Genomic DNA, 26,299 nt, shown 5'->3' on the forward strand with positions numbered 1-26,299 from the left:
AATACTTTTTCTAAAGATTTTATTTATTTATTTAGTTTTAGATAAGAGGGGAAGGGAGGGAGAGAGGGGAACATCAATGTGTGGTTGCCTCCTGTGTGCCCCCTTCTGGGGACCTGGCCTTTAACCCAGACACATGCCCTGACTGGGAATTGATCTGGCGATCCTTTGGTTTGCGGGACGGTGCTCCATGCACTGGGCCCACAAAGCAGGGCTGATATTCAATACTTTTCCTTTTAAACAACCCGTGTGTGTTGCATTACTTAAAACCCAACGAAATACCCTTTAGTGATGTATGAAAGGAGCCGGCCAACTAGATCATGGGAGGAGGCACTCCCTTCTGGGGGGAAGGTGTTTGACCACACCCCTTAGGTCTGATCCAGCTCTTCCTATTCCTTGTGGATTATGAAATAATTGGGTGTTGCTTTTCCAGGACGAGTTCCTCCCAAATCGTATGTATTTCCTCCACTTTAGGGCTGAAGCACCTATAGGAATTAATTTCTACCCTCTGTTCCCTTTCAATGGGTGGCCCACTTATAGCTTCGTGAGAGCTGGTATGTCTGGTCATGCGATCCTCTTATCACAAGTGCTGAGGAGGTTGATGTCCTGGGTCCCCCTCTGGGTGTCCACTGTACACCAGTGAGCACTGGTGCACAGCCTTGTCCTCAGGCTGGGCTCCCGAGAGGGGCAGGGTAGCTTTGCCCCCAAGGTTGGAGCCTGAGAAACGGGCAGGGGTTCTGGAGAGTTTATTGGTTGCATCATAATTCCGTGTCCTGGCGGCTTGGCCAGACTTCTGCTAGAACCAGTGTGGGTAGTGACCACTGGTGACCGCTCTGGTGCTGGAGGCACAGGTGACAGTGACTGGCCCTCCTGGGGACACGGTCAGTGAGGGCTCCTGAGTCACCACAGCCTGAGACCTGGACCCTGAAATAAAATACTCACATGTCAGGAATAAAGAAGGAAAGCAGAGGGATCCCCAAAGGCTCGTATCTAACACCTGTGTTCACCTGGGCAGAGGGCGAGCAGGGCGAGCAGGAGGAGAGGATTCCAGGCCATGGTGGACACTTTCCAAACCCCTGGCCTCGGGCTGGTGCTGGTCTCTGGGTGTCCCTTTATCTCCTCCTCAGCTCCCTGGGTGAAGGGTGTGTTTAGTGGGGCACTATGCAAATATGAGCCCACAGCACCATCCAATTCTGGACCCTGGGCCCAGTTTATAGTTCTACTATCAGGAGGAGGCTGGGTTCTGTGAGCTCTGAGTCTGTCCCTTGAGAGGAAGCACCTGCTGTTACTTCTAAGGGAGGCAATGAATGTGGGCACAAATTAGAACCATTTGGGTTGCTTTCAGGCCTTGCAGCTCTGAGAAGACCCACAGCGCCCCCTAGTGACGTCCTCCACATACTATTCCTGGCGGTGAGAGCTCTGCAGTCCCAGTGGCAGCCCAGTTACCATTTCAACAATCAATCAATCTATAAACACGTAACAAATAAAATAATCAGTAGACTTTATGTATCCTTGATCCTTCCATTAGTTTATAAAATTGCACCTTTGGTGGTTTTTAGTTCTACATTTCCATTTGGTGCCTTTTTATCACGTCTCCTATTGGAGTTTCTCTCCTTTTTCATTTCATCCGAGAATGTCTGTAGTGCTGGTTACATGGATTTTATGATGTTGCCAAAGAAATCTGTCACATAATTTAATTATCTGACTCAATTCTCTGTCGATTTCAGTAGATTTTCTAGATTCTTCAATTTTTCATATTCCTGGTTCTAGATATGACCCGTGTTATTTCCTGTGGGACCCTGGATGTGGGGACACTACATTGGGGCCCCTGTGTCCCATTTCCTCTGTCTCTCAGGCCACGTGCCTGCTGAGCTGCAGCAGAGGGTCAGGGTGTGTTTGTTCGGCTCCCAGTGGCCCAGTAAATGTGGAGCACAGACTCGCTTGCTCTGTGCTACCTTCCTGGGGACAGTGGGGCAGTGACTGTCACCAGCTGGTTCCCATCAAGGTAGGATGAGTGTCGAGCCCACAGCCAGACCCTGCAGACTCAGAGAGGGAAGCACAGGGAGGAGGGGAGTTGCTGTGCTCAGTGGGTTGAGCGCCCATCTCCTCACTGGTTCCCACAGTTACAAGCAAGGGGTACAGGAGTGCAGACTAACTCTGCCTTGTACCCTCACCCAGTCTCATTCCTTAGGGGTGAGGTTGAAGTTCAGGTTCCCACTGGGCGGCCAGAGTCCTGGGCGGGAGAACTGGAGTGCTAAGCAGCCTCAACTGGCCCTACCTGGCTAAGGCCTGTTGAGTCTCTAATGGGAGGGAGTCAGCCTTCCACTGAATCCCCCACACTGTCCCAGGTGGCAAAGGGACACTGCCAGCTTGTGCTGGGAGGGAATGGACCCCAACACCCTGGTCCTTACGGCTGACATCCCCGGAAGGGGGTGCAGGTCAGGGAATCTATAGTGTGGGAGGGCGGTGGGTGGGTGTAGTCCCCAAGATTTTCTCTGGCTAAAGATAAAATCTTTAAGTGGTTCCCAGGTTCTTCGGCTGGAGAGACAGGGTCATCTAGGAGCCTCTATCTGTGTTTCCATCTGCCATTCTGTCTGTATCTTAGTTATTTGAAATCTTGAGGTCTCTGCACCTGTCTGCTCTGTCTACAGGGAGGAAACAGGGACCCAACGACTCCAAACCACTCTGTTCCTCTAGTTGGAGGATGCAGGAAGTCTGCCTTCTTCTTTTCACATTGGAAGCCTAAGTCTCTTTGATTGGCTAGGTCCACTGTATGTAAGATTTCCTTGGCCCAAGACACCAGAGGAGGAGACTGGCCACATCATTCCATCAGGAGCTGAGACAGGGAAGTGACACAAAAGGTGCATCTGGGGCGGGGACAGGACCACGTGGATTTGCTGTGCCTTCCACTGCCACCCCCTGACTCTCTGCTGTATCTCAGAACCAGGGAGCCTACCTGCTGTGAAAAGAATGTGACTTTCATCTAAGGGTGGGGCACCCTCAGGTGCCCAGGCTCTGTCACCAGAGCTGGTGTAGAGACAGATAAAGACAAGGGAGGGGCACAGTCTTTGTGTATAGTGGGGGAGGGGGTGCAGCAGGAGTCAAAACGGCAGGATGGCTTCCAGATGGAGTCACTTTGGCTGCACAGCCAGGAGGTTTTACTTAAAGAGATTCTGGGAACAATGGGGCTCTTCAGAGGGACTCAGTCCCCAGATTCTCATGGAATAGAATCCTAGTGGTTTATTGCAGCCACTGGATGAATGAGAGGCTCTGCTTTTCTGGTTCCGCAGAGAGTATGTGTGTATAATAAATAAGTGGCTGGTGCACATGATTGATATTTTCATATGTTTTTTTCCTTAGCGTAGATGAACATGGACATAGAGCACGTGGCCGCGGTTTGCGTGTGAAAGGCTGGCTGTCTGCTCAGGAGCGTCCCACCGCACCAGGGGTCGGCCTTGGACTTCACCCTCCCAGAGGAGAAGGGAGTATATTTTCACTCCTCTGTGTGTGTTTCCGAGCTTTTAATTTTGTAATAATTTTGCACTTACTGAAAAAATTTTAGTAAACAAAACTTTTCCATAACTATCACCCATATTTGTTCTAACATTACAATCTTGAAAAACTGGTGTCGTTTTTAAAAACTGAGATGCTAACATTGGTAAAACAGCATTAACTAAACTGCAGGTTTCATTTAAATTTCATCAAATTCCCAATATATTCTTTTTAAATTATTAGAACCAGTTTGAGAATCATAATGTCATAAACGCTACAGAAAACAATCACAGATAAACATATATATTCCTAACATGCCTGATATTAAGCTTTTTTCTTTTCAATTTAGTTTTCATTGACTTGAAATAAAGTTTTTAAAGCATTTTTTAACAAAGATCAGAACAGTGAAAAATGGGCAGTTTCACACTCCGCTTCCCCCTCACAGCCCAGAGCCAGGCGCCTTAGGGAGCCGGGTGTGGACTCAGGGCCTGCAGCCCCGCCCCTGTCCCTGAGCCAGAGCAGGGGGCCCAGGGGCTTGGGAGGAGTGTTTCTGGAAGCCACTTCTAGACAGATGCCATCTCAGAGCATCAATAATCACGTAAGTCCTGGAAATCCTCTCAACTTATGGTTGTAGTTTTCAATTCAAAAACAAGGGAGAAGAGAAATCAGCTCACAGTTTTCAGCTGTGACCTGAGATTTTAAACCTGTTTCTGAAAGTTCAAGGATTTGTGAATGTTGATATAGGAGAGATGGTGACCTGGATTTAACTTGATTAAATTTTACACACAGGTGTTCAGGGATAATTTTATAATAATAGAAGTGGAGGTATTTAAAACTTTAGTGCTCCTAAAATACTTTAGGAGAGAACTTGTTAAAGCACCGTTTTGCTCACAAACACACAGATCTGACTCAGCAGGCCTGGTCAGGGGTCCAGCATCACCTGGAAGGTTGTAGTGACACTCTCATTTAAATGCTATTAAAATGTTCACAAGGTCAGCAGTGTGAAATCAACATATAAGTGTATAACTTCCTAAAGCTCCTCGAAGGGAGGCAGGCTCACAGGCGCACTGGGGGCTCTGCGTCTCTGATGGATAACGTGTCTGCACTCAGCCTTCACCCCGTCCTGGTTCTAGGGAGAGGGGAGGAGGGGAAGCCCATTCAGCCAGTGTCACATGGGAGACATGGGCACACCCTGGGGGACCCTGGAGGAGGCATGTGGAGAGGAGACAGTGGACATGGGAATGGGGCCGTGGAGCCCCTCCCCTTGGTGTGCTGACAGTTTCCACCCTCTCTCTGTCCTTCTATTACTGAAGCTGAGCCAGTCTGAGCACAGGAGCAGGTTTAGGTTGCACTTCCCCCTGGGTTCACATCACTGTGTGAGTATCCACACTACTACCCGTGTACAGAGCACAGTGATAGTCGGCCTCGTCCTCAGGCTGGGCCCCCTTGATGGTGAGGGCGGCTTTGTTCCCAGAGATGGACCCGGAGAAGCGCTCAGGGACCCCAGAGGGCCGGTTGTTTGTGCTGTAGATGAGCTGGCGGGGAGCCTTGCCTGGGGTCTGCTGGAACCACTCAGGGTAGTTACCAGTAGAGACTGACCCAGAGCTCAGGCCACAGGTGAGTGTGACCGTCCCTCCTGGAGACACAGACAGTGATGGCTCCTGGATCACAACATTTTGAGATTCCACACCTAAAAACAAAAGGAAAGACACAGGCATTGTTATGAGAGACAAGCTCCACCTGAGACCCTGCTCTGTCGTGTCTCCCAAGAATGCAGAGTCCCTTCCTCAGACCTGAGCTGTAAGCGAGGACCCCGAGCAGGAGCACCATCCAGGCCATGGTGGGGACGCTCACAGGATACGGCCTCCTCAGGCTCCTGAGGTGGAAAGAGGTGTCCTTGGGACCTTTTCATGCCTCCAGGACCCATTGGGAGGAGGAGGTGCTTCATGCAAATCAGCTTCCTGTCTTGGTGCCACAGTGCCATCCTGATGTCCCCTGGGGAGATGTGGAAACAGGCAAGTGCTGGCACCTCCCACCAGACCAGTGAGGATAGAGGGACTCAGGCACTGCATGAGCAGAGTGACCTGAGCCTTGGGGACCACTGCTTTGGCACCTCCAGTGGGTCTGGGGCTCCCTGTGCAGGAGAAGATGACCTTGGATCTGGCTCATTGAGCCCTTCACAGGGGGTGTGACACAGGAACAGATTGGGGAGCAGGCGCTCCTGCTGCGCTCTCCCGCCAGCCCCCACGCTGGACTGTTGGGGAGCTGCAGGAGGGTGTGGGAGGGGTGGGGCACAGCCCGTTGCGTGTTCACAGACTCAGGGATCCACTCCCAGGAGTCCCTGTGGTCCTAAGCACTGTCAGCTGTCACAGCGTCTCACGCATGGACCCACTTTACCCTGGAGCAGGCTCGGTAATTCTCCAGGAAACATAGACACTGTTGAGAGCTAGGAAAGAGGGCTAGCCAATTTTAAGCATTGCTAAGCAGAAAACCTCTTGAAGGTCACCAGAATAGATAGGGGAGAGAAACAACATTGTCGGCCAAAGTAAGGGTAAAGGTAAACAATACGTGATTTGCAGAGGGCTTATTCTGAGTTACAGCCAATTAGAGGGCCATAAAACTTTGGGTGCCAGACTCATCTCGGGTCTGGACCCTTATCTTTAAACTGAGGGTACAAATTAAGTGGGACAGACAGATGGTTCTTATCAACAGGAGACAGACAGATAGTTCCTCCTGACCCCAGAGCTATGCAGAGATAACCACAACTCCCACTTTTGTAACTTGCTTGCTTGCTTCTCACCGTATAAAAGAGCTAGCCTGTGAGCGTTCGGCGCGACTCCCCTTTGCAGCCTTAACGGGCACCCTGGGAGTTCGCCCCTGCGCAGGTAAAAATAAAGTACCATCTAAGTGCACTCCACACGTCTCCATTTGATTTTCTGCTCGCGTACGGGATACAACAGACACCCCCTATCCTCTCCTGTCCCATGGAGAGTCTCCTGGTCCCTGTCCTCAGATTTGCCCTTGGACGAACCCTCCCGTCCCTGACCTCACACCTGAAAGTCCAGGTACCCAGCTAGGGGTCCGAGCCTCTCTCTGCCTGTAGTTCCACATACACCTGTGTCCCCACCCAGCCTCTCACTTCTCAGTACTAGCTCCCTGGGACCCAGAGTGCTCAGGCAGCCCTGAGCTCAGGGACTGGGAGGAAGGGACCAGCTCTGCTTTGACCCCCTGATTTGGTTTCCTAATGTCAAGCCAACTCTATATGCCTCTCCTTCCCCAGATGCAGGCAGGTCACGTGGACATGGAGCAGTGTTTTCCCAGGGCTCTAACGTATTTTATGATTTTCTTAGAGTTTCCACTTCTTTGCTGAGATTTCCTGTATGTTCCTTCACTGCAAGTTTATGTCATTCAAATTCCCCCTGAGGATGCAGAAATACATGTGGGGATGATGGTATTCAGTGTCTGACCATGAACTAGATATGTGTTCATGTACTTAGGTCTCCTTTATGTATATTGGGAACACTTTGTACCTCTCAATTTTACAAAACTTCCTGTTATTTAATTTCATTTCTAAGTATTTCTAATTTTTGATGCCATTATAATATTTAAAACTATTATTGTTAATTTATAAGTTTTCTTGTTAATTGTTGATGGTTTATTGCTAGTGTGTATATTTGTATCCATTTCTGCATATTGTTATTTTATCTCAAAGCCCCAATTAAATCATTTAGAGAAGAAGCAGCACTGAGTCTCCCCTGCACCCAGAGCCAGGCACGGCCAGTGCCAACCACTGTTCGCACCTCCAGCCTCTGCGCTGGGAGACGCTTCTCTCTCAGAAGAGCTCTCTGCCTCTGAGACAGGAACAGTTCAGACACAATGGCGATGCTGAGTGTGAATGAGAGATGAGGGAAAGGACAAGTCCTATCTGCCTAAGTGACAACAGATGTCACCCATGAGGGAAACGTGATCCCAGGCGGAGCCGGGGTGAGGTTCCCTTCCAGGCGGAGCACAGGGTGCCTTTAGTCTCACCACCTGTGACCCTTAGCAGAGTGTGAGCATCAGGGCTGCTGTCACGGACACAGCAGTAAGGCCAGGCTGGTCCTCAGGCTGCAGCCCAGATATGAGCAGGGGCCCTGCTTAGCTCGAGGCAAACTTGGATCCAGAGATGCACCTGCAGAGATCAGAGCCCTGATGCTTATCTGAGTGTGGGAGGTAGGACAGGAGATGCTGGGAAGGGCTCCCTGACTTCTGCTGGTACCAGACTGTGTGGTAGGTGCCAACATTAAATCCACTTCTCAGGGTGCAAAGGAATCTCACTGATGTGGCCAGGATGCAGAGAGGGAGGGGCTGAGTCAGCACAGGCTGGGAGAGGGAACCTATAAACAGACACACTCATGGCTGATGGAACAGGTACTCAGGGTCAAGTTTCTCAAGGCTCTGGGCAAGTAAAGAAAGATGTAAGGTCAGTGGCTGTCCTGGTTCATGAGGCCTGTCCCTACCAGTGCAAAGAGAGAGGAGCACGAGGAGGAGAGGGGTCCAGGCCATGGTGCACACAGCCCCTGAGCCCACAGTGGGGCTGGGCTGCCCAGGCCTCCTTTTCTCCCCACCCTCTGCTAGGGGAGGGGCCGTCCATGCTAATGTGTGTCAATCCAGGGGCTGCCCAGCCCCTCCCTCAGCCCTGGGGCTGGAGCTCAACTCATACTCAAGACAGAGGAGGATGGGGGTTGGCTTCATCCCTGGGGAGAGCCCTAAGGGAAGCACCTGCTGAAATCACAAAAAGGCCCCAACTCAGGAGACTCTGCCAGGCCTGAAAGGACACAGCTGCTGAGTCCCCATCAGTGAGCACAGTGCCCAGCCCCCAGGCCCAGATTCCTTGGAGAGAATGATCCTCACTGAGCAACTGTTTAGAGGCTCCTGGGTGGTCCACCAGCGGCCCCTGCTGGTCATGGCCCAAAGCCCTGAGAGCCCAGCTGGTTTCTGCAGCTCAGCAGGTGGCTGTCTCTGTTCACACAAGCAGGGTCTGATGTGTAGATATTGTTGATCAATCAAGTAGGGTGTGTAATTACCCTACTTCTTTTCACTGCCAGAGAGAGTTCCAGTCTCCGGGAAGTGAGAATGTGTACGGGTAACTATTTCAGATATCAGCCGGAACACATTGTAGGAAATGTTAACAACCCCTGTGTTCCATGCAGTCCAGGGTCACACAAGAGGAGCGCAGTAAAACTAGTGTGGAGGGAATTGTCCAGAAAGTGAGCTGGTGGCCTATTCAAATCAGGGCAAAGCTTTCGAATGTTGATAGGGAACAGAGAATATCCAGGGATTTGTGAGGAACTAATACATTGGTGTGCTTAACATTCACCAGTGAATATACTTCTTTGTATCAAGAATTGATTTTCTTTTTCTGTATTTGTATCTCAGTGCGGTGCTGGGCGCCCTTTCCTTCACCGTATTTAACTTTGGGCGTTATTATCACAGTGAGAGTTCAGACGATGCATATGATGATGCCTGTCTGCTCATAAAACTCCCAATCATTCCCTCCCCATCATGATAAATACAGATCCTTAGTGTCTCATTCAAGGTATCCGGGGGCGGACACACACTGATGCCCGTCTCCTGCCTCGCCTTCCCCTCTGTAGTCTGTAAAACACACGAATGGATCCCGGTGGCTAATGATTCTCAACCCTGAACATCTGAGCCTCATTCCATTACACTCTTCCCGTCTCTCAGCTCACATCCCGAGTATCCTTTCCCTGGGAGTTCATACGGGGTCTCTTATTGATATAGAGACTCAGGCAGTGTCAGCTAGAGCTGTTGGATGACGACCCTCTGCCATTGGGCCAGGACGCTAAGTCCTGGAAGATGCAATCACAACAGGCCAGTGCTCCGTCCGCTATGTTCCGCCCTTGTAGCTTCTAGTCCACTAGCTTCTGTGACCCGTTCACGAGCCCTTCTTCCATGGCCTGTGGGCAAACTGCAGGCACTCATCCATGGGAGGAACTGTAGGGTCTGCTGCTAGAGTTGGTCTCAAGCTGCAAGGACACCACGTGACCTCTCCTTCCACCTCCCATGCTGATTCCCCTCCCCTTTCTAACCAGCAGGTGCAGGTGGCTAGTGGTAGGGAGGATCAGAACCTCATTCTTGAGGGGTCTGTGCTCAAACCCATTCCTCCTGAGGACACGTGTCTGATGTTGCTGTAGCTGTTCTCTTCCCATCACAATAGGGGAGGAGAGGCTCCCCAAAGCCAAGCTCAGCATCTTCCATCCCCATTCTGTGACAGCAGCCCCACCAGGTCCTGATAACCAGAGTGAACTGTCCCTGCCAGTTTAGTGACTTTTCTCTTTATGTGTAGGTCCCAGGGGAGCTGACCTTGGAAATGTTCAGATTTCTCTTGTGTCCCTGGAAGAATATTCCTCATCTCCCCGTAGCAACCTAAGAACCCACAGAGACCAGCACTGCAGGAAATGGAGGCAGAGGTGCCCCACATGGAACCCCGGACTGACGGAAGGAGTGGCCTCTCCTCTGCGCCCCTCGTGCTGCTGGGGTCCAGACAACGCTCCAGGGCAGGACAGAGCAGCAGGTCCATAGTCCCGGGGTTGGTGTTTCTATGTCACAGGTGTGCTTCAACCACCGTGCTGGGTGTCCTGTGGAGGTGGGTCCTCAGGGAGGATGGTGAGAAGCTAGGGAAATTGCTCAACAAGTGGAATATGGGAAACAGAGAGAAAAAATTAAACAAGGTGAAACAGTGTGAGCAAGTACAGCCAGCTGATGAATCACTAGGTTTGATGTTACCTCACCAAGGACACTAGGAGCTAAAGGGTCACACCTTGCAGACTGCCTCGGGGCAGACGGGCATGTGTCCTGGTCCCTCTTCAATATGTTCTGAAAAATACAACCCACCAGACAATATCCTGACCCCTCTATACACACATTTGGATGAATCAATATATTGCAGGACGCCTGGGAAGGTAATGCATATTCTGTGAAGACCCCCCGCCCAGATAAAATCCCTCAGGACAAAGGATCCCTGGGCCATCCAGCTGGAGCAATGCCATGCCTTGTGTCTCTGCTCTCTCTCCCAAATGCTAAGGGTCCCCATGAGCCTTGCCACCAGGGATGCAGCGGACACTGGCCCCTTGTCCTGGGCTCACACCCTGCAAATGTCTTCAAGGCCTCCATTTATAAAAATGTACTTCATAGTGTTTTTTTCATTAAAATGTATCCCTCTTCCACCCTCTTCTACCCCCTCCCACCCCCGCAGTCAGCACGCTGTTGTTGGTGTCCATGAGTTCTTCCTTGTTTGTCATTTTTGCTCATCCCTCCGTCCGCTCCCCTCTCCCCCACAGAGCTGGCAGCCTGCTGTGTTCTCTTTCCTACCCTGTTCTAGTCACATTCAGGTTCAGTGTGAGTCTGTATATTTGTGAACTCAGTGTGTTGGTCTTTCTGTTATCACCTCTACAGAGCAGGCTGGGATTCTGAGTGTAAAATTCATCTTTTACACATCCAGCTGAGGAAAATGGCATCCGAAGGAGGTGATTCTCAGCCACTGGGAGCCGGACTGGGCTGCACACCCTGTCACGTGCCCCCCCACCTGCCCACTGCTGACAAGACCAGCTTGGGGCCACCATCATCCTCACAGGGCTGCTGCCCTTGGATCTCTCTGACCGCAGGCCCCATAGTGCGATGCTGAGTAACATCTCCAGAGCACTCTCCCCCTCTCTGTCCCCATCCCAGGAAGTCCCCGTGCTCCCCGCACCTGGGTGCCAGTGTCTGGACAAGCACTCGAATTGCGGGTTAGTCTGTCACACAGCCTGTCCAAGTGCGGCCAAAACAAGCTCCCGCTGGGCCCCAGCCAGGGTGCGCTCACGCCTTCTCATTGTCCCCTTACAGCCTCCGTCTCAGTCCCCACGCAGTGCAGCCCACACTCAAGGCAGGGGTCACACAAGGGCGAGAGCAGCAGGAGGAGGGGCACAGGCTGTCCCAGGGGTGTCTGCCCTCTCACATCCAGAGGTCCACCCCTCTCACTTCCCAGACACACTTCCTAGGGCATCTGTTCAGCTTTGCACACACAGGAAGGGGCAGAGCTGTGGCTGAACCTGGGGTTTGTGTCTCACTTCCCCCCTGCATGTGTCACTGTGGGGATGGTTGCTGTGCCACGGAGCACAGTAATAGTCAGCGTCGTCCTCAGGCCGGGCCCCGTGATGGTGAGGACGGCTTTGTTCCCAGAGATGGATCCTGAGAAGCGCTCAGGGACCCCAGAGGGCCGGTTGTTTGTGCTGTAGATGAGCAAGTGGGGAGCCTTGCCTGGGGTCTGCTGGAACCAGTTAGGGTAGTTAGCACTAGAGACTGACCCAGCACTGGAGCCACAGGTGAGGGTGACCGTCCCTCCTGGAGACACGGACAGTGTTGGATCCTGGGTCACCACAGCCTGAGAATCCCCACCTAAAACCAACAGGAAAGACACGGGTGTTGTTATGGATTACTGAGTCACCCCGTGACCATGCTGGGTGTGTCCTCCCAGAATGCAGAGTCCCTCCCTCTGACTTGAGCTGTAAGCGAGGACCCCGAGCAGGAGCACCGTCCAGGCCATGGTGGGGACACTCACTGGATGCAGCCTCCTCTGGCTCCTGGGCTGGAAGATGGTGTCTTTGGGCCTTTCATGCCTCCCAGACCCATTAGAAGGAGGAGATGCTTCGTGCAAATCAGCTCCTCTGTGTTCCTGCCCAATTGTCACCCTGATGTCCCCTGGAGAGATCTGGAAATAGACAGATGCTGTGACCTCACTACACCAGTGACTGCACTGTGACTAAGTTGTTTTTGCTGTTGTCGTCGTTGTGAGGGTTTCCTGTTGGGTCTCCAGCCCCATGGACAGGCCTTGGCTTTCTATTCCTGCCTTTGCCATGAGAACGCAGCCCTGTCGGGACAAAAACCGTGTGCTCTTGCTTCCTCCTGCTGGTTCTCATTTACCCTGGACTGTGATGCTGACAAGACTTCTGACTTTTGAAGAATTTAAGATAATTTTGTCTAATTTTATAAATATTATCAACACAAGGATTGATATGAAAATCATATTATTATTATGGATGGCAGTCCACCCCTTTGTACAGGTCTTGCTCCATTTCTGGGTTTAGAAACCGTCATTTTATGTTCTCCAGTCTCCATTAGCTCTCATCTAGTTACTGCCCACATTATTTTGTATTGATTTCAGGTGCACAGCAGAGTCGTCAGACAGTCATACCCTTTACAAAGTGATTCTCGGGATATCTGCGTCCCCAGGGGGCCCCACACCCAGTGTGGCAGCGTTACTGACCACGTCCCCACGCTGTGCGTCCCATCCCCGAGACGCTCTGTTCTTAGGGTGCCTCAGGGGTGTGGTCCCCACACATGTCTCCTTCTTCTTGAACCCCAGGCTGCTCTGCTCCCTCTGGCGGACTCACTGCTTTTGGTACAACAGGGAGCCGAGCGAGTGAGCGGGTGAGTGAGGAGCAGGATGCACCACGCGGATTTCTTCCGAGCAAACGAGGGCAGTTCAGTAGAGTGTCTCAGGGGCTGAGGGAGTGTGGCCTCCTCAAGCCATCTGACCAGCAGAGGGCCCTCCCCCTGGGACCCTGCCCTGGGAAGGAGGCAGTGGGGGTGGCAGAGGATGTGGATGAGGAGGCTGGAGGCAGATTAGGTGGCTGCATGCCCTTCCCTGCACAGACGCAGAATCCGGTGTTCGTGCTGCTCTGGAGCTTTTCCATGGGCCCTTATTTCCCTGCACCCAGAGCCGGGGCTGCCACGAGGGTCCTGGCCCACAATGACACCTGCAGTGTCTTGCCTGAGCTGAGCATCAGCCCTGAGTCCCCTGCCCACCCTGTCCAGCAGCTGCTCACAGCGCCCCCTGCCCCCCCCCATAGTATCAGAAGTAGTTGTGTTCTTTTCCTGGGGACAAGTAGCCCCTTCAGTGGCTACGTGCACCCCAATGGTCTCCGTGCGCCCCAACACACATGGCCCAGAGCCTCAGCACCGTAACTCAGGAGCAGATAGCCAGCTGCATCCCCATGAAAAAGTGACAGTTCAAGTAAGTCTCCGTGAGTGGGAATGAAGGGCAGCGATGCTCCCGTGAGTCCCTGTGCTGTCCCATGCACAGGGAGCGTGTTCCCATGATACCTGTGCAGAGGGCTGGTCACCTTTTGGTGTCTCTGGCCACGCTGGAAAAAGGAGAGTTGTCTAGGGCCACCCACAAATATACAAACACTGACGACAACTGATCAGCAAATAAAGGTCCGTGCGTGATTTTCACGATACCCGCCACCACGGACAAGCGAACTGTCCTCACACAGTAACCCTGTCAGGCAGCAGCATTTTCGATAATCTTCCAAAATCTCCTGGCTGTAGTAACCGCAGCCACGCATGCGTGCAAGTAGCCAGAGTGCACAGACGTGGATTTTATGTGACATTGCCACACGTAGTCACAAAAAAGTCTCCTGAAGTTTCAGGTAAATTTATGATTTGGGTTGGGCCCCATTCATAGCCATCCTGGGGCGCATTCAGCCGTGGGCCTCACTTTGGAAACCCCTTGTCTATATACCTGATGACATCTGCTCGTAGGTCCTGATCACCTCTTCACGGCAGGCTGGGATTCTGAGTGTGAAATTCATGATTTTACACTTCCAGATATGTAGATGGAACCGAAAAGGATGATTCTCAGCCATTCGGAGCCCGACTGCATTGCTCGCCCTGTCACCTGCGATTCCGTCCTGCTCACCAGCCGCCAAGACCAGCCCCGGGGCCACCGCCGCCATCCCGGGGCTGCTGCCCTGGCAGCTCTTGCAGGAAAAGTCAGTATAAAAAATTTTGCATAACTTTCATCCACTTTTTTTCTACCATTACATTCTTACAACACTAGGACCCTATTTAAAATCTAAGAAGCTAACTTTGGTAAAATAATATGAACTAAACTGCAGGTTTGATTTACATTTCATGAAATTCCCAATATATCCTTTTTCTGTTCTTAGAGCCAATCCAGGAATCCAATGATCCAATAACATTCCAGAAAACAAGTGCGCACCAGTATAGATATTTGTTACATGCTAGATAAAATGCTTTATTGTTTTATTTTGTGTTGCCTCGTTATAAAGTTTTTCTAAGGATTTTTTAAGAAAGATGAGAAGTGTTAATACAAGGACAGTTTCAAACTCTGCTTCTCCCCTCCCGGCCGGTGCCCGGCACCCTGGGGAACCTGGTGCGGAGACAAGGCTTCCCGCCCTCACCTGTCGCTGTGCCGGGGGAGGCGGCCAGGAGGGTGGGAGGAGTGTTTCTCGAAGCCAATTCTAAACACATGTCGTCTCAGAGCACAAATATTCACACAATCCATGGAAATCCTCTCAACCTGTGGCTGTGGTTTTCAATTTAAATACAAGGAATAAAGAAGTCAAGTCACAGTTTCCATCGATGACCTGAGATTTTAAATCTGTTTGTGAGTGTTCCTGGGTTTATGAGGGTGATGTAGGAGAGATGGTGACCTGGAATTTAACTTGATTCACTTTCAAACACAAATTTTCAGGAATACTTTTATAATGATAGACGTAGAGGTACATTGAACTTCAGATCCTCTGACGTGTTCCTAAAATACTTTAAGAGAGAGCTTGTTTAAAAGAGAGATTTTGCTCGTGAACACACAATTCGCACTCAGCAGTCTGACACAGGGGAGCAGCATCACCTACAAGCTCCCAGTGACGCTCTCACTTCAATGCTATTAAAGTGTTCACGAGGTCCGCAGGGCAAAATCAACTTATGAGAGTGTAACCCGTTAAAGTTGGTGCAATACAGGCCGGCTCTCAGGGGCGGGGGCTCTGTGTCTCTGATGGATAACGTGTCTGCACTCAGCCTTCACCCCGTCCTGGTTCTGGGGAGAGGGGAGGAGGGAAGCCCATTCAGCCAGTGTCGCATGGGAGACATGGGCACACCCTGGGGGAGCCCGGAGGAGGCATGTGCAGAGGAGCCACTGGACACGGGAATGGGGCCTTGGAGCCCCTCCCCTTGGTGTGGGGACTGTTTCCACCCTCTCTCTGTCCTTCTATTACTGAAGCTGAGCCAGTCTGAGCACAGGAGCAGGTTTAGGTTGCACTTCCCCCTGGGTTCACATCACTGTGTGAGTATCCACACTACTACCCGTGTACAGAGCACAGTGATAGTCGGCCTCGTCCTCAGGCTGGGCCCCCTTGATGGTGAGGGCGGCTTTGTTCCCAGAGATGGACCCAGAGAAGCGCTCAGGGACCCCAGAGGGGCGGCTGTTTGTGCTGTAGATGAGCATGCGGGGAGCCTTGCCTGGGGTCTGCTGGTACCAACTAGGGTAGTTACTACTAGTGACTGACCCAGAGCTAAGGCCACAGGTGAGTGTCACTGTCCCTCCTGGAGATACGGACAGTGACGGCTCCTGGATCACCACAGTCTGAGAATCCACACCTAAAACCGGCAGGAAAGACACAGGTTTTGTTATGATAGACAAGCTCCCACTGAGACCCTGCTCTGTCGTGTCCCCCAAGGACGCAGAGTCCCTTTCTCTGACCTGCACTGTAAGCGAGGACCCCGAGCAGGAGCACGATCCAGGCCATGGTGGGGACGCTCACAGGATGCAGCCTCCTCAGGCTCCTGGGCTGCAGGGTGGTGCCCTTGGGCCTTTTCATGCCTCCCAGACACTAGGACAGCCATGTGCTTCATGCAAATCAGCTTCCTCTGCCTTCCAGCCCCAGTGTCACCCTGGTGTCCCCTGGGGAGATCTTGAAAGAGGCAGATGCTGGGACCTCACACTGACCAGTGACTGCACAGTGATGGAGACACTGAGTGAGGGGATTGACATGTGTCTCCAAACCTGTTCCCCTACATTCCTGATGACCTGAATACGAAATTTCACTCCTGGAGACCCTGTGGTTCACAGATAAGAGGCCATGTTCTCCCTTCCTGGCCCTGTCCCCGGGAACCTCCATCCCTCCTCAGTGTAATCCTTCCTGGTCTTTGGAGGATCCGAGCAGTCACTCCTCTGCCCAGCCGTGAGTGCTCTGGGACTTCGCAGAGCTTGGTGTCTGAGGTGTGAAGGGATAAGGGGGTCCCCTGACTCTGTCCTGGACCCTGCCCTAGTAGCCCTGTTTGGGGGGTGAGGCTGCGGGTTCTGACACAGACACGTGCTGTCAGGCACGGATGTCACCTCTGCTTTGCTCTAAGAACTATCTATTGTGTAAGAGTCTAGGAAATTAGAGATCCTATTAGTGTCTGAAAACAAAGTAGTAACGTGTACGTCATTATCAGTGAGGAGAACAACGCTGTGTGTGAGCCCCTCGGAGTTCCCCTGAGAGAAGATTTAAATCCGCCTTTCCCTTCAGGTCCTGCTGTGGGGCCTAAGGAGCAGGGAGGGCAGACAAGGTGTTTGGGACGTCAGGGGACCAGCAGGGAGACAAGGAGGCTCCAGGGAGAGGGGAACAGAAACACACACCACAGGCATCCCTCAGGGTGTGAAATAAAACTGTGGTTTGTGGTGTTTCCTTTGCAATCACTAACAAGTCCTCTATGTTTTCAAAGTTGGGTGATTAATCCTTTCTTATGTGTATGAGAGTTCAAGCCAAAGGAAAATTCGTGGTAAATTATTTTTCTATCATACAAACATGTAGCTGATAGTGCACAGAAATATGGAAATTTTAATACCTATCAAATTTGGAGCTGAGGAATGTTAACTCTCAAGAAAAAGGAGACAGAGAGCAAAACTGTGCACCCTCCGTGTCCACAATCACTATGAGACGCGTGGTCGCTGAGACCCACAGACAAGTAGAGCAGCAGCCGCCTGCCGGCACAGAAGGACTAAGCACTGACTGTGCTCTCCAGCACGAACATGCTGGGGTCGTCTTAGCAGCAGGGGTCCCTGAAGTGTCCACCGCTGCAGCTGTCTCAGGCTTCTCCCAGCTGCACGGGTCACATAAATGTTTCCCAAGGAGCAGACCTGGGTGGGGAATGGGAGCTGGAGTGGGAGGGAGGGCTTGATAGGCTGGATATGGGAGATGCACCCAGGGCCCCAGGAGTCCCTCCCATATATGAAGGAGACGGAGCAGCGCCCCCTGTGGATGCTGAATAACACTGCCTGCATGGAGGAGGGGGTTGGGGATGGGAGCAGGGTGGGCATTGGGGGTAGCCTTCCCAGAGAGAGTGCCCATGGCTGCTGGCTGACCATGGCTTCTTCACATCTACTCCCCCACAATTGCAGGGCCATCATCATTCTGAGACTGCGCATGTCCTAACCTCAGCCCAGATCCTCCCTGTGGGTCAAGGAGAAGTTGTCTTGATAAGGTGTGGATTCCTTTTGTTCGGACATTGAGCCATTTGTGCAACTAGTAACTATGAGTATAAATTTTTTTATATTTTCCCCATACACTACTGTGCCTGGTGTGTGTGGCTCCTTTGATTTGCTAGAATGAAAACATTAGTTTAGCTACATTCTCTCTCCATCTCGGTCTCTCTCTTCCTGGCAGAGACAGCACCATGTACCCCAGGACTGGAAGCAGGGCTAGAGGTGGCAGAATAAATGGGACAAGCCACCAGCTGTGCCCTGAAGGCGGGAGGAAAAGGCAGCACCAATGCCTCCCCCCACGCGTCCTCTCAGGGTCCCCGGGAGCCACTCCTTGAGCAATAATGAGTGAGAAGGTGCAGAGGCATCCAGGCGAGGGAGGCCTGATTGTTGGCGTGGAGAACGTTCCTCCCCAGGCTCCTCCTACCCTATGCCCAGGTGCCATTGTGGGTCATGTTCCTTCAAGGAGATTTCTTTTGTGTGTGTGTGTGTGTTTATCTATGGAGACTTGTGAATCTGGCCTGGACAATGGAATCCGTGAAGGTAGGAGAAAGAGATACGAGGCAAGTGAGCAAGTCAGAGCTGAGTGCTCATGTGGCTCTTGGGGACCAGGTGCAGGACAGTCACACTTCACTGAGGACACTGCCTGCCCAAGTGGGCAAGGGCCAGTAGAGTCTTTCTGGCACACAGCCCTGAGCTTTCAGGCCCAGTCAACTGGTGCCCCCTGCTGGTCTCAGAAGGCATATCCTCCAGCTCATCTCAGCCCCAGCTGTCCTGGGGAGGGCTCTGAGGTTTGCAGGTGGGTCTCTCTGAGATCACCCCCCCAGGGCAGTGGAATGAGCAGGTCCCCTCTGTGATGTTTGGGATGAGCCATTGCTTTTTCAGGTCACTGGTGGTCCTCAGCCAGCACAACGAAATGCTGTGTTCCCAGATTGTAAAGTGTCGCCTGCTAGTTGAGTTTCCTTCTGTCTGGCCCCTGGGTGAATTTCTGGTACTAACTATTTTGGCAAAATTGGGTGCGTAAATATTCCCAGAAAGCCCTGTCAGTTCCTCCCTGGTGATAAATCTACCTGGGCGGTCCTTGCAGGTTGAAATGCTTGTTTTGTCGTCGTTGCTGCAGATGCTGGAAGGGGCTCCTGTTCCACCCCCCACACCAAGGGACACTTCTTGCCTTTTATTCCTGCCTTCGCCGTGAGAACACCACACTGTCAGGGGACAAATGTCCTGTGTTCTGGGCTCCTCCTGCAGGTCCTCCTTTACCTTTGACTGTGATGCTGACGATGCTACTGACCCTTGAGGGATTTAAGAGATTGGCCATAATCTTGTCATTTGTTTCAGTACAATGATTCTCGTTTCACATCAGTCATGGTACTGAATCGGTCATGTTATTGACTGATTCATATCAGTCATATTACTATGAAAGGGTCTGTGCCTCTTTTTACAGGTTCTTCCTCCAGTATGCAATTTCCAAACCCTATTTTGCATCTCCAGTCGGCATGAGCCCCAATCAAGCTCAGATGTTAAGAGCCCCCAGATTTAACGGGCACTGGGTGTGTAAGCTGCAAGTCCAACCAACTATGAACCATCACAACCAGCCCCACAGCACAAACAACACCCACAGCGCAAACCCAGAGTGGAAAGAAGGACAGGCCATGGGACACACTGGAGGAGGAGGGGAGCCAGAGCCCAAGAGCCGGGCTCTTCATGGGGCGGGTGTCCCAGAGCCCGGGCATCAGGCGCTCATCTGAGAGTCATCTCCAGAAAAAAGAAAACCCCAGCTTTCCTCAGGCGTCAGGATTCAGGGATTGCGTCCTTCCTGCTCACCCCTCTCCCCACCGAGACCCACCTGCTCATCTCTCCTCATTCACAGGCCCACCCTGAGGTCTGGGCCACCCAGATATCTGGGCCACCCTGATGGAGACAGCCCCGGGGCAGCGGATCAGGAAGGCCAGAGGGGAGTCAGCAGCCACCTCCCTCCCAGGGCACTAGGACCAGCTCTCCCTTCCTTCACCCCTGGCCAGACCAGACCCTCGTCCCCTGACACAGGTCCCGCCTTCAGAGCCCCTGGTCTCTCTGCCTCGGCTTTGTCTTCTGTCAGCCCTCCTGACACCACTTTCCGTAGATTCTGAGTTCCCTGGTGGAAGGAAAAGGTAATAACAAGTGCACAGTTGTATTCATAACCCACACATTACCACCTGATCCAGGAGAGACCTCACAGGCGGCAGCATCAGCGTGTAACTGTGCGGTGGGGTCCTTTCCTCTGCAGACACCTTCCCTATTGGGTCAGAATCCTACACAGGGCAACCAGTGTGGCCCTAAGTGACAGAGTGCCCGGGGAAAGCTCATGTCTTTCTCACTGCTGTGCCTTCTTTGGCGCCACTGAACGATCTACAGTCCCTTAGAGTCACAGGAGAACACGGGACCTGTGCCAGCAGCACAAGACACGACCTGATCCTGGATTTACGAAGGTTGATTTAGGAGACACTGTGACCTGGAAGGTTAACTTGTTTAAAATCCAAACAGAAGTTTTCAGGAATCATTTCCTAATAATAGAAGCAGAGGTATATTTAAAACTTTAGTGCTCCTAAAATACTTTAGGAGAGACTTGTTAAAGCACCGTTTTGCTCACAAACACACAGATCTGACTCAGCAGGCCTGGTCAGGGGTCCAGCATTACGTAGAAGCTCCCGATGACACCGTCAGTCAAATACCAATGAAACATTCATGTCGTCTGAAATGTGAAATCAACATGGGAGAGTATAAGTTGCGAAAGCTGCCGGAAGGCAGGCAGGCTCACAGGGGCCGTGGGGGCTCTTCGTGTCTGATGGTTAATGTGTTTGCACTGGAGGAGGCATGTGCAGAGGAGCCCCTGGACACAGGAATGGAACCATGGAGCCCCCTTCCCTTGGTGTGCTGACCATCTATTTCCTTCTGTCACTGAAGCTGAGCCACTGTGAAGAGGTTTAGGTTGCACTTCCCCCTGGGTTCACATCACTGTGTGAGTAGTACTACCCGTGTCCAGAGCACAGTAATAGTCGGCCTCGTCCTCAGGCTGGGCCCCCTTGATGGTGAGGACGGCTTTGTTCCCAGAGATGGACCCAGAGAAGCGCTCAGGGACCCCAGAGGGGCGGTTGTTTGTGCTGTAGATGAGCATGCGGGGAGCCTTGCCTGGGGTCTGCTGGTACCAACTAGGGTAGTTACTACTAGTAACTGACCCAGAGCTAAGGCCACAGGTGAGTGTGACCGTCCCTCCTGGAGACACGGACAGTGACGGCTCCTGGGTCACCACAGTCTGAGAATCCACACCTAAAACCAATAGAAAAGACAGGGGCATTGTTATGAGAGACAAGCTCCCCCTGAGACCCTGCTCTGTCATGTCCCCCAAGAATGCAGAGTCCCTTCCTCTGACCTGAGCTGTAAGTGAGGACCCCGAGCAGGAGCACCGTCCAGGCCATGGTGGGGACTGCTCACTGGACGCAGCCTCCTCAGGTTCCTGGGCTGCAGGGTGGTGTCCTTGGGCTTTTTCATGCCTCCAGGACCCATTAGGAGGAGGAGATGCTTCATGCAAATCAGCTTCCTCTCTCCTCCTGCCCCAGTGTCACCCCAATGTCCCCTGGAGAGATCTGGAAAGAGGCAGATGCTGCTACCTCACACACACCAAAGACTGTACTGTGACTAGGCCCTGAGTCAGGGGTGTTGACCTCGTCACGAAATCAGTGCCCCCACATCCCTGGTGGCCTTCACGTTAAATGTCTGTGTGAATGGGCTCTGGCCTGCAGGGTGAGATGACTGTGTTTAACTCTGGCCCCAGCAATCTAGTTCATCTCAAATGTCACCCCGTCCCTTAGATGAGATCATTTCTTCTTTCTTCAGTAAATACCATTCTTGTCTTATTTGAAGGAGGTAGCAGGCCCTCCCTCCTCCTACAGGCAGTCCACCGGGAAACCACAGAGTTCATTTCTGGGGAGTGGAGGGGCACGGTGTCCCCTGACTCAGCCTGACCCAGCAGCAGAGAAAGAGCCTGACCAGGCTGAGTGTGGACACTGGTGCACAGCCAGGCGGGGAGGGCAGCTCTCCTTTGTGCTCAGAGCTGGCAATTACATCGACCAGCTTCCTTTTACCTGATGATCCTGAGTAAGAAAGTCACTGTGTCACCACAAAGTCTTGAGACACTTCGCAACATCAGACATACAAAGTAGGACATGTGTCTCCTCATCAGAAATAAAAGTAACTGTAAAATATGCTTTTCTGTGAACATGAGGGAACACTGACAAGCTCTGTTTCCCTCTGCACTGTGCTGTGGGGCAGACACAGGGAAGGGGGGGACCAGGGACCTGGGACAGAAGAGGAGGAGCAGGCAGCAGAGCATCTCCCGCCTTCGGGGACGACACACAGTGGGTGCGTCAGTGTGAAGTGAAATTCTGCTTGGGGTTCATTTGGAAAGTCCTAGTTGATTGTATGTGGAAGAGAACTTGAATGCTTCTTTTTCCTTTTCCTCATATGTGTTTGAGACCTGAGCTCACAGGAGACAAAATACTCACACTGCATTATTTTCCCCATTATTCAACTGTACCTGTGACAGTGTAGAGAGAAATTAGAAGTGTACGCCCCTTGTACCTTGACATTAGGAAGAGTGCTAAGACAAGAAAAATAATTAAAAGGTCGAATGTGTGATTAATGCCAGTCCCATAGGTCATTATATACCTCTGACATTAATGAGAAAGGACAGACTAGTAGGAAACAACAACTTAAATAATGAGGGAAAAACGTGAAAGCGTTTATTACCAATTTCTTCATCAACACATTTGTAAGTATAACAACAAATGACCCTGACGTTTGCCACGGGTACAGACTGTCTCAGGCTGTCCCCAGACCCCATGGGTGCCTTTAAGGCTTCGGAGCCAGTGGGGGATGGAGGGAATCATAGGCTGGGTGTGGGGACACTCCCAGGGCCCCAGGAGCCCCTCCCACATATGAAGGAGACAGAGCAGTACCCCCATGGATACCAAGGGACACAGCCTCACTGAGGGAGCACTTTCCTTCCTGAGGTGCTTTCACCCCTGAGAGACACCCACCTGAAGACTGACCTTGGCCTCTTCACGCCTGCTCTCCCCCAGATTCCAGGTCCATCATCACCCAGACATGTGAACATATTCTATCCTCAGCCCAAGTCCTCCCTGCGGTTCAAGGGTAATTTTTCTTGATAAGATGTGGATCCTCCCTGCCCCATGTTGACTCATTTGTGAAAATATCAGGTACAATCATAAACTAGGGATTTTTTGTAATTTTCCAATAGTTCCTTGACAGGACTATTAAACTCCTTTGATTAGCTAGAAAGAAAACATTAATTTAAGTGACATTCTCCCTCTCTCTCTGGCAGAGGCAGCACTGTGTAATCCAGGACCAGACGCAGGGCTAGAGGTGGCAGAATGAATGGGACAAGCCCCACCACCTGCGCCCCGATGGCAGGAGGAAAGGGCAGCGCCAATGCATCCCCCACGTATCCTTTCAGGGTCCACGGGAGCAAACTCATCTGCAATGAATGAGCACGTGACAGGAATCCAGGCCATGGTGGGGAAGCCCCGGAGCTCTGCTAGCTGAGAACTAATTGTTGACATCCAGACTGTCCCTGCCCAGGCGTCCCCTACCCTATGGCCAGGGACAAATCTAGGGCACATATTTTTCAAGGAAGTTTATTTTGGTTGTGTGAAGGTCCACCTACCTTGTCCTGTCAATCAGGCCTCAACAATGACTACATGAGGGGAGGGGGGCGAGATATGAGGCTTGTGTGTGAGTCAGAGCTGAGTGCTCATGTGGCTCCTGGGGACCAGGTGCGGGACAGTCACACTTCACTGAGGACACTGCCTGTCCAAGTGCCCAAGAGTCAATAAAGTCGTTTCCCAGGCCCAGACAGAGCCCTGAGCTCTCAGGCCCAGTCCATCAGAGCCCCCTGCTGGTCTGAGGAGGCACATCCTCCAGCTCATCTCACAACCCCAGCTCCCCTGGGAGGGCTTGATGTTTGCAGTGGGTCTTTGTGATGTCACCAGCCAGGGCAGTGGAAGGAGCAGGTCCCCCCTGTGACTCTGGGCTGAATCGTTAATTTTTTCAGATCACTAATTGTCTCCATGGAGCTACCTGAAATGCTGTGTTTCCAGATGTTAAAGGATTATGAGATAGTTGAGTGTCCTTCTGTCTGGCCCCTGCGTTTGTTGCTGGCACATGACCGTTCTGAGTCTATTTTCAGGGTTAAAGTTGCTCAGGGAGCCCCGTTAGTTCATAGCTGGTCATAGTTCCATTTGGGTGATTCATTCAGGTTGAAGCATTCGGTGGCTGTTTTTGCTGTTGTTGTCATTGTGAGGGTTTCCTGTCGGGTCTCCAGCCCCAGGGACAGGCCTTGGCTTTCTATTCCTGCCTTTGCCATGAGAACGCAGCCCTGACGGAACAAACGCCAGGTGTTCTTGGTTCCTCCTGCTGGTTCTCATTTACCCTTGACTGCGATGCTGAGGATACTTCCTTCTGGCTCTGGGGGTATGTAATATGTGTCTTGTCTAGTTTTATAATTACTTTTCAGGACAAGGACTGATATCGTAAGAATGTTACTATGAGTGGCAGTCCGCCCCTTTGTAGAGGTCCTTCTCCATCATGGGATTTAGAAACCCTCGTTTCGTATTCTCCAGTCTTCATTAGCTCTCATCTAGTTACTGTCGACATTATTTTGTATTGATTTCCGGTGCACTGCATGGTGGCTAGACAGTCATACCCTTTACAAAGTGATTCTCGTGATATCCGAGTCCCCAGGGGGCCCCACACCCAGTGTGGCAGCGTTACTGACCACGTCCCCACGCTGTGCGTCCCATCCCCGAGACGCTCTGTTCTTAGGGTGCCTCAGGGGTGTGGACCCCACTCATGTCCCCTTCTTCTTGAACCCCAGGCTGCTCTGCTCCCTCTTGGGGACACACAGCTTTTGGTACAACAGGGAGCCGAGCGAGTGAGCGGGTGAGGAGGAGCAGGATGCACCACGCGGATTTCTTTCGAGCAAACGAGGGCAGTTCAGTAGAGTGTCTCAGGGACTGAGGGAGTGTGGCCTCCTCAAGCCATTTGACCAGCAGAGGGCCCTCCCCCTGGGAACCCTGCCCTGGGAAGGAGGCAGTGGGGGTGGCAGAGGATGTGGATGAGGCGGCTGGAGGCAGATTAGGTGGCTGCATGCCCTTCCCTGCACAGACGCAGAATCCGGTGTTCGTGCTGCTCTGGAACTTTTCCATGGGCCCTTATTTCCCTGCACCCAGAGCCGGGGCTGCCACGAGGGTCCTGGCCCACGATGACACATGCAGTGTCTTGCCTGAGCTGAGCATCAGCCCTGAGCCCCTGCCCACCCTGTCCAGCAGCTGCTCACAGCGCCCCCTCCGCCCTGTACTGTCAGAAGTAGCTCTGTTCTTTAGCTGGGGACAAGTAGCCCCTTCAGTGGCTAAGTGCACCCCAATGGTCTCCGTGCGCCCCAACACACATGGCCCAGAGCTCGGCACCGTAACTCAGGGGCAGATAGCCAGCTGCTCTTCCCATGAAAAAGTGACAGTTCAAGTAAATCTCCGTGAGTGGGAATGAAGGGCAACGATGCTCCTGTGAGTCCCTGTGCTGTCCCACACACGGGAGTGTGTTCCCATGATACCTGTGCAGAGGGCTGGTCACCTTTTGGTGTCTCTGGCCACACTGGAAGAAGGAGAGTTGTCTAGGGCCACCAACAAATACACAAACACTGACAACAACTGATCAGCAAATAAAGGTCCGTGCGTGATTTTCACGATACCCGCCACCACGGACAAGCAAACTGTCCTCACGCAGTAACCCTGTCAGGCAGCAGGGTTTCCGATAATCTTCCAATATCACCTCGCAGTAGTGACCGGAGCCACGCATGCGTGGATTTTATGTGACATTGCAACACATAGTCACAAAAAAGTCCCCTGAAGTTTCAGGTAAATTTATGATTTGAGTTGGGCCCCATTCATAGCCATCCTGGGGCTCATTCAGCCGTGGGCCTCACTTTGGAAACCCCTTGTCTATATACCTGATGACGTCTGCTCGTAGGTCCTCATCACCTCTTCACGTTAGGCTGTGATTCTGAGTGTGAAATTCATGACTTTACACTTCCAGATATGTAGATGGAACCGAAAAGGATGATTCTCAGCCATTCGGAGCCCGACTGCATTGCTCGCCCTGTCACCTGCCCTGCCCTCCCGCTCACAGCCGCCAAGACCAGCCCCGGGGCCACTGCTGCCCTCCCGGGGCTGCTGCCCTGGCAGCTCTTGCAGGAAAAGTCAGTATAAAAAATATTGCATAACTTTCATCCACTTTTTTTCTACCATTACATTCTTACAACACTAGGATCTTATATAAAATCTAAGAAGCTAACTTTGGTAAAATAATATGAACTAAACTGCAGGTTTCATTTACATTTCATGAAATTCCCAATATATCCTTTTTCTGGTCATAGAGCCAATCCAG

General features: G+C 51.9%; 4 gene segments (V, D, J or C); all 4 read right to left on the reverse strand.

Annotated features, from left to right (window-relative positions):
* The window catches only part of LOC128781375 (immunoglobulin lambda variable 5-39-like), a 591,472-nt gene that overhangs the window by 446,800 nt on the left and 118,373 nt on the right, over positions 1 to 26,299 (reverse strand).
* The window catches only part of LOC112310504 (immunoglobulin lambda variable 5-45-like), a 715,836-nt gene that overhangs the window by 442,853 nt on the left and 246,684 nt on the right, over positions 1 to 26,299 (reverse strand).
* LOC139441033 (probable non-functional immunoglobulin lambda variable 11-55) overlaps positions 1 to 26,299 on the reverse strand; it is a 511,832-nt gene that overhangs the window by 428,073 nt on the left and 57,460 nt on the right.
* Positions 15,593 to 16,147, reverse strand: LOC128781376 (immunoglobulin lambda variable 8-61-like). The segment is given in 2 exon segments: positions 15,593 to 15,933; positions 16,037 to 16,147. Coding segments are annotated over 2 exon segments (372 nt in total).

Source organism: Desmodus rotundus, chromosome 7 (genome assembly GCF_022682495.2).
Source record: "Desmodus rotundus isolate HL8 chromosome 7, HLdesRot8A.1, whole genome shotgun sequence".
In the NCBI taxonomy this organism is placed as follows: domain Eukaryota; kingdom Metazoa; phylum Chordata; class Mammalia; order Chiroptera; family Phyllostomidae; genus Desmodus; species Desmodus rotundus.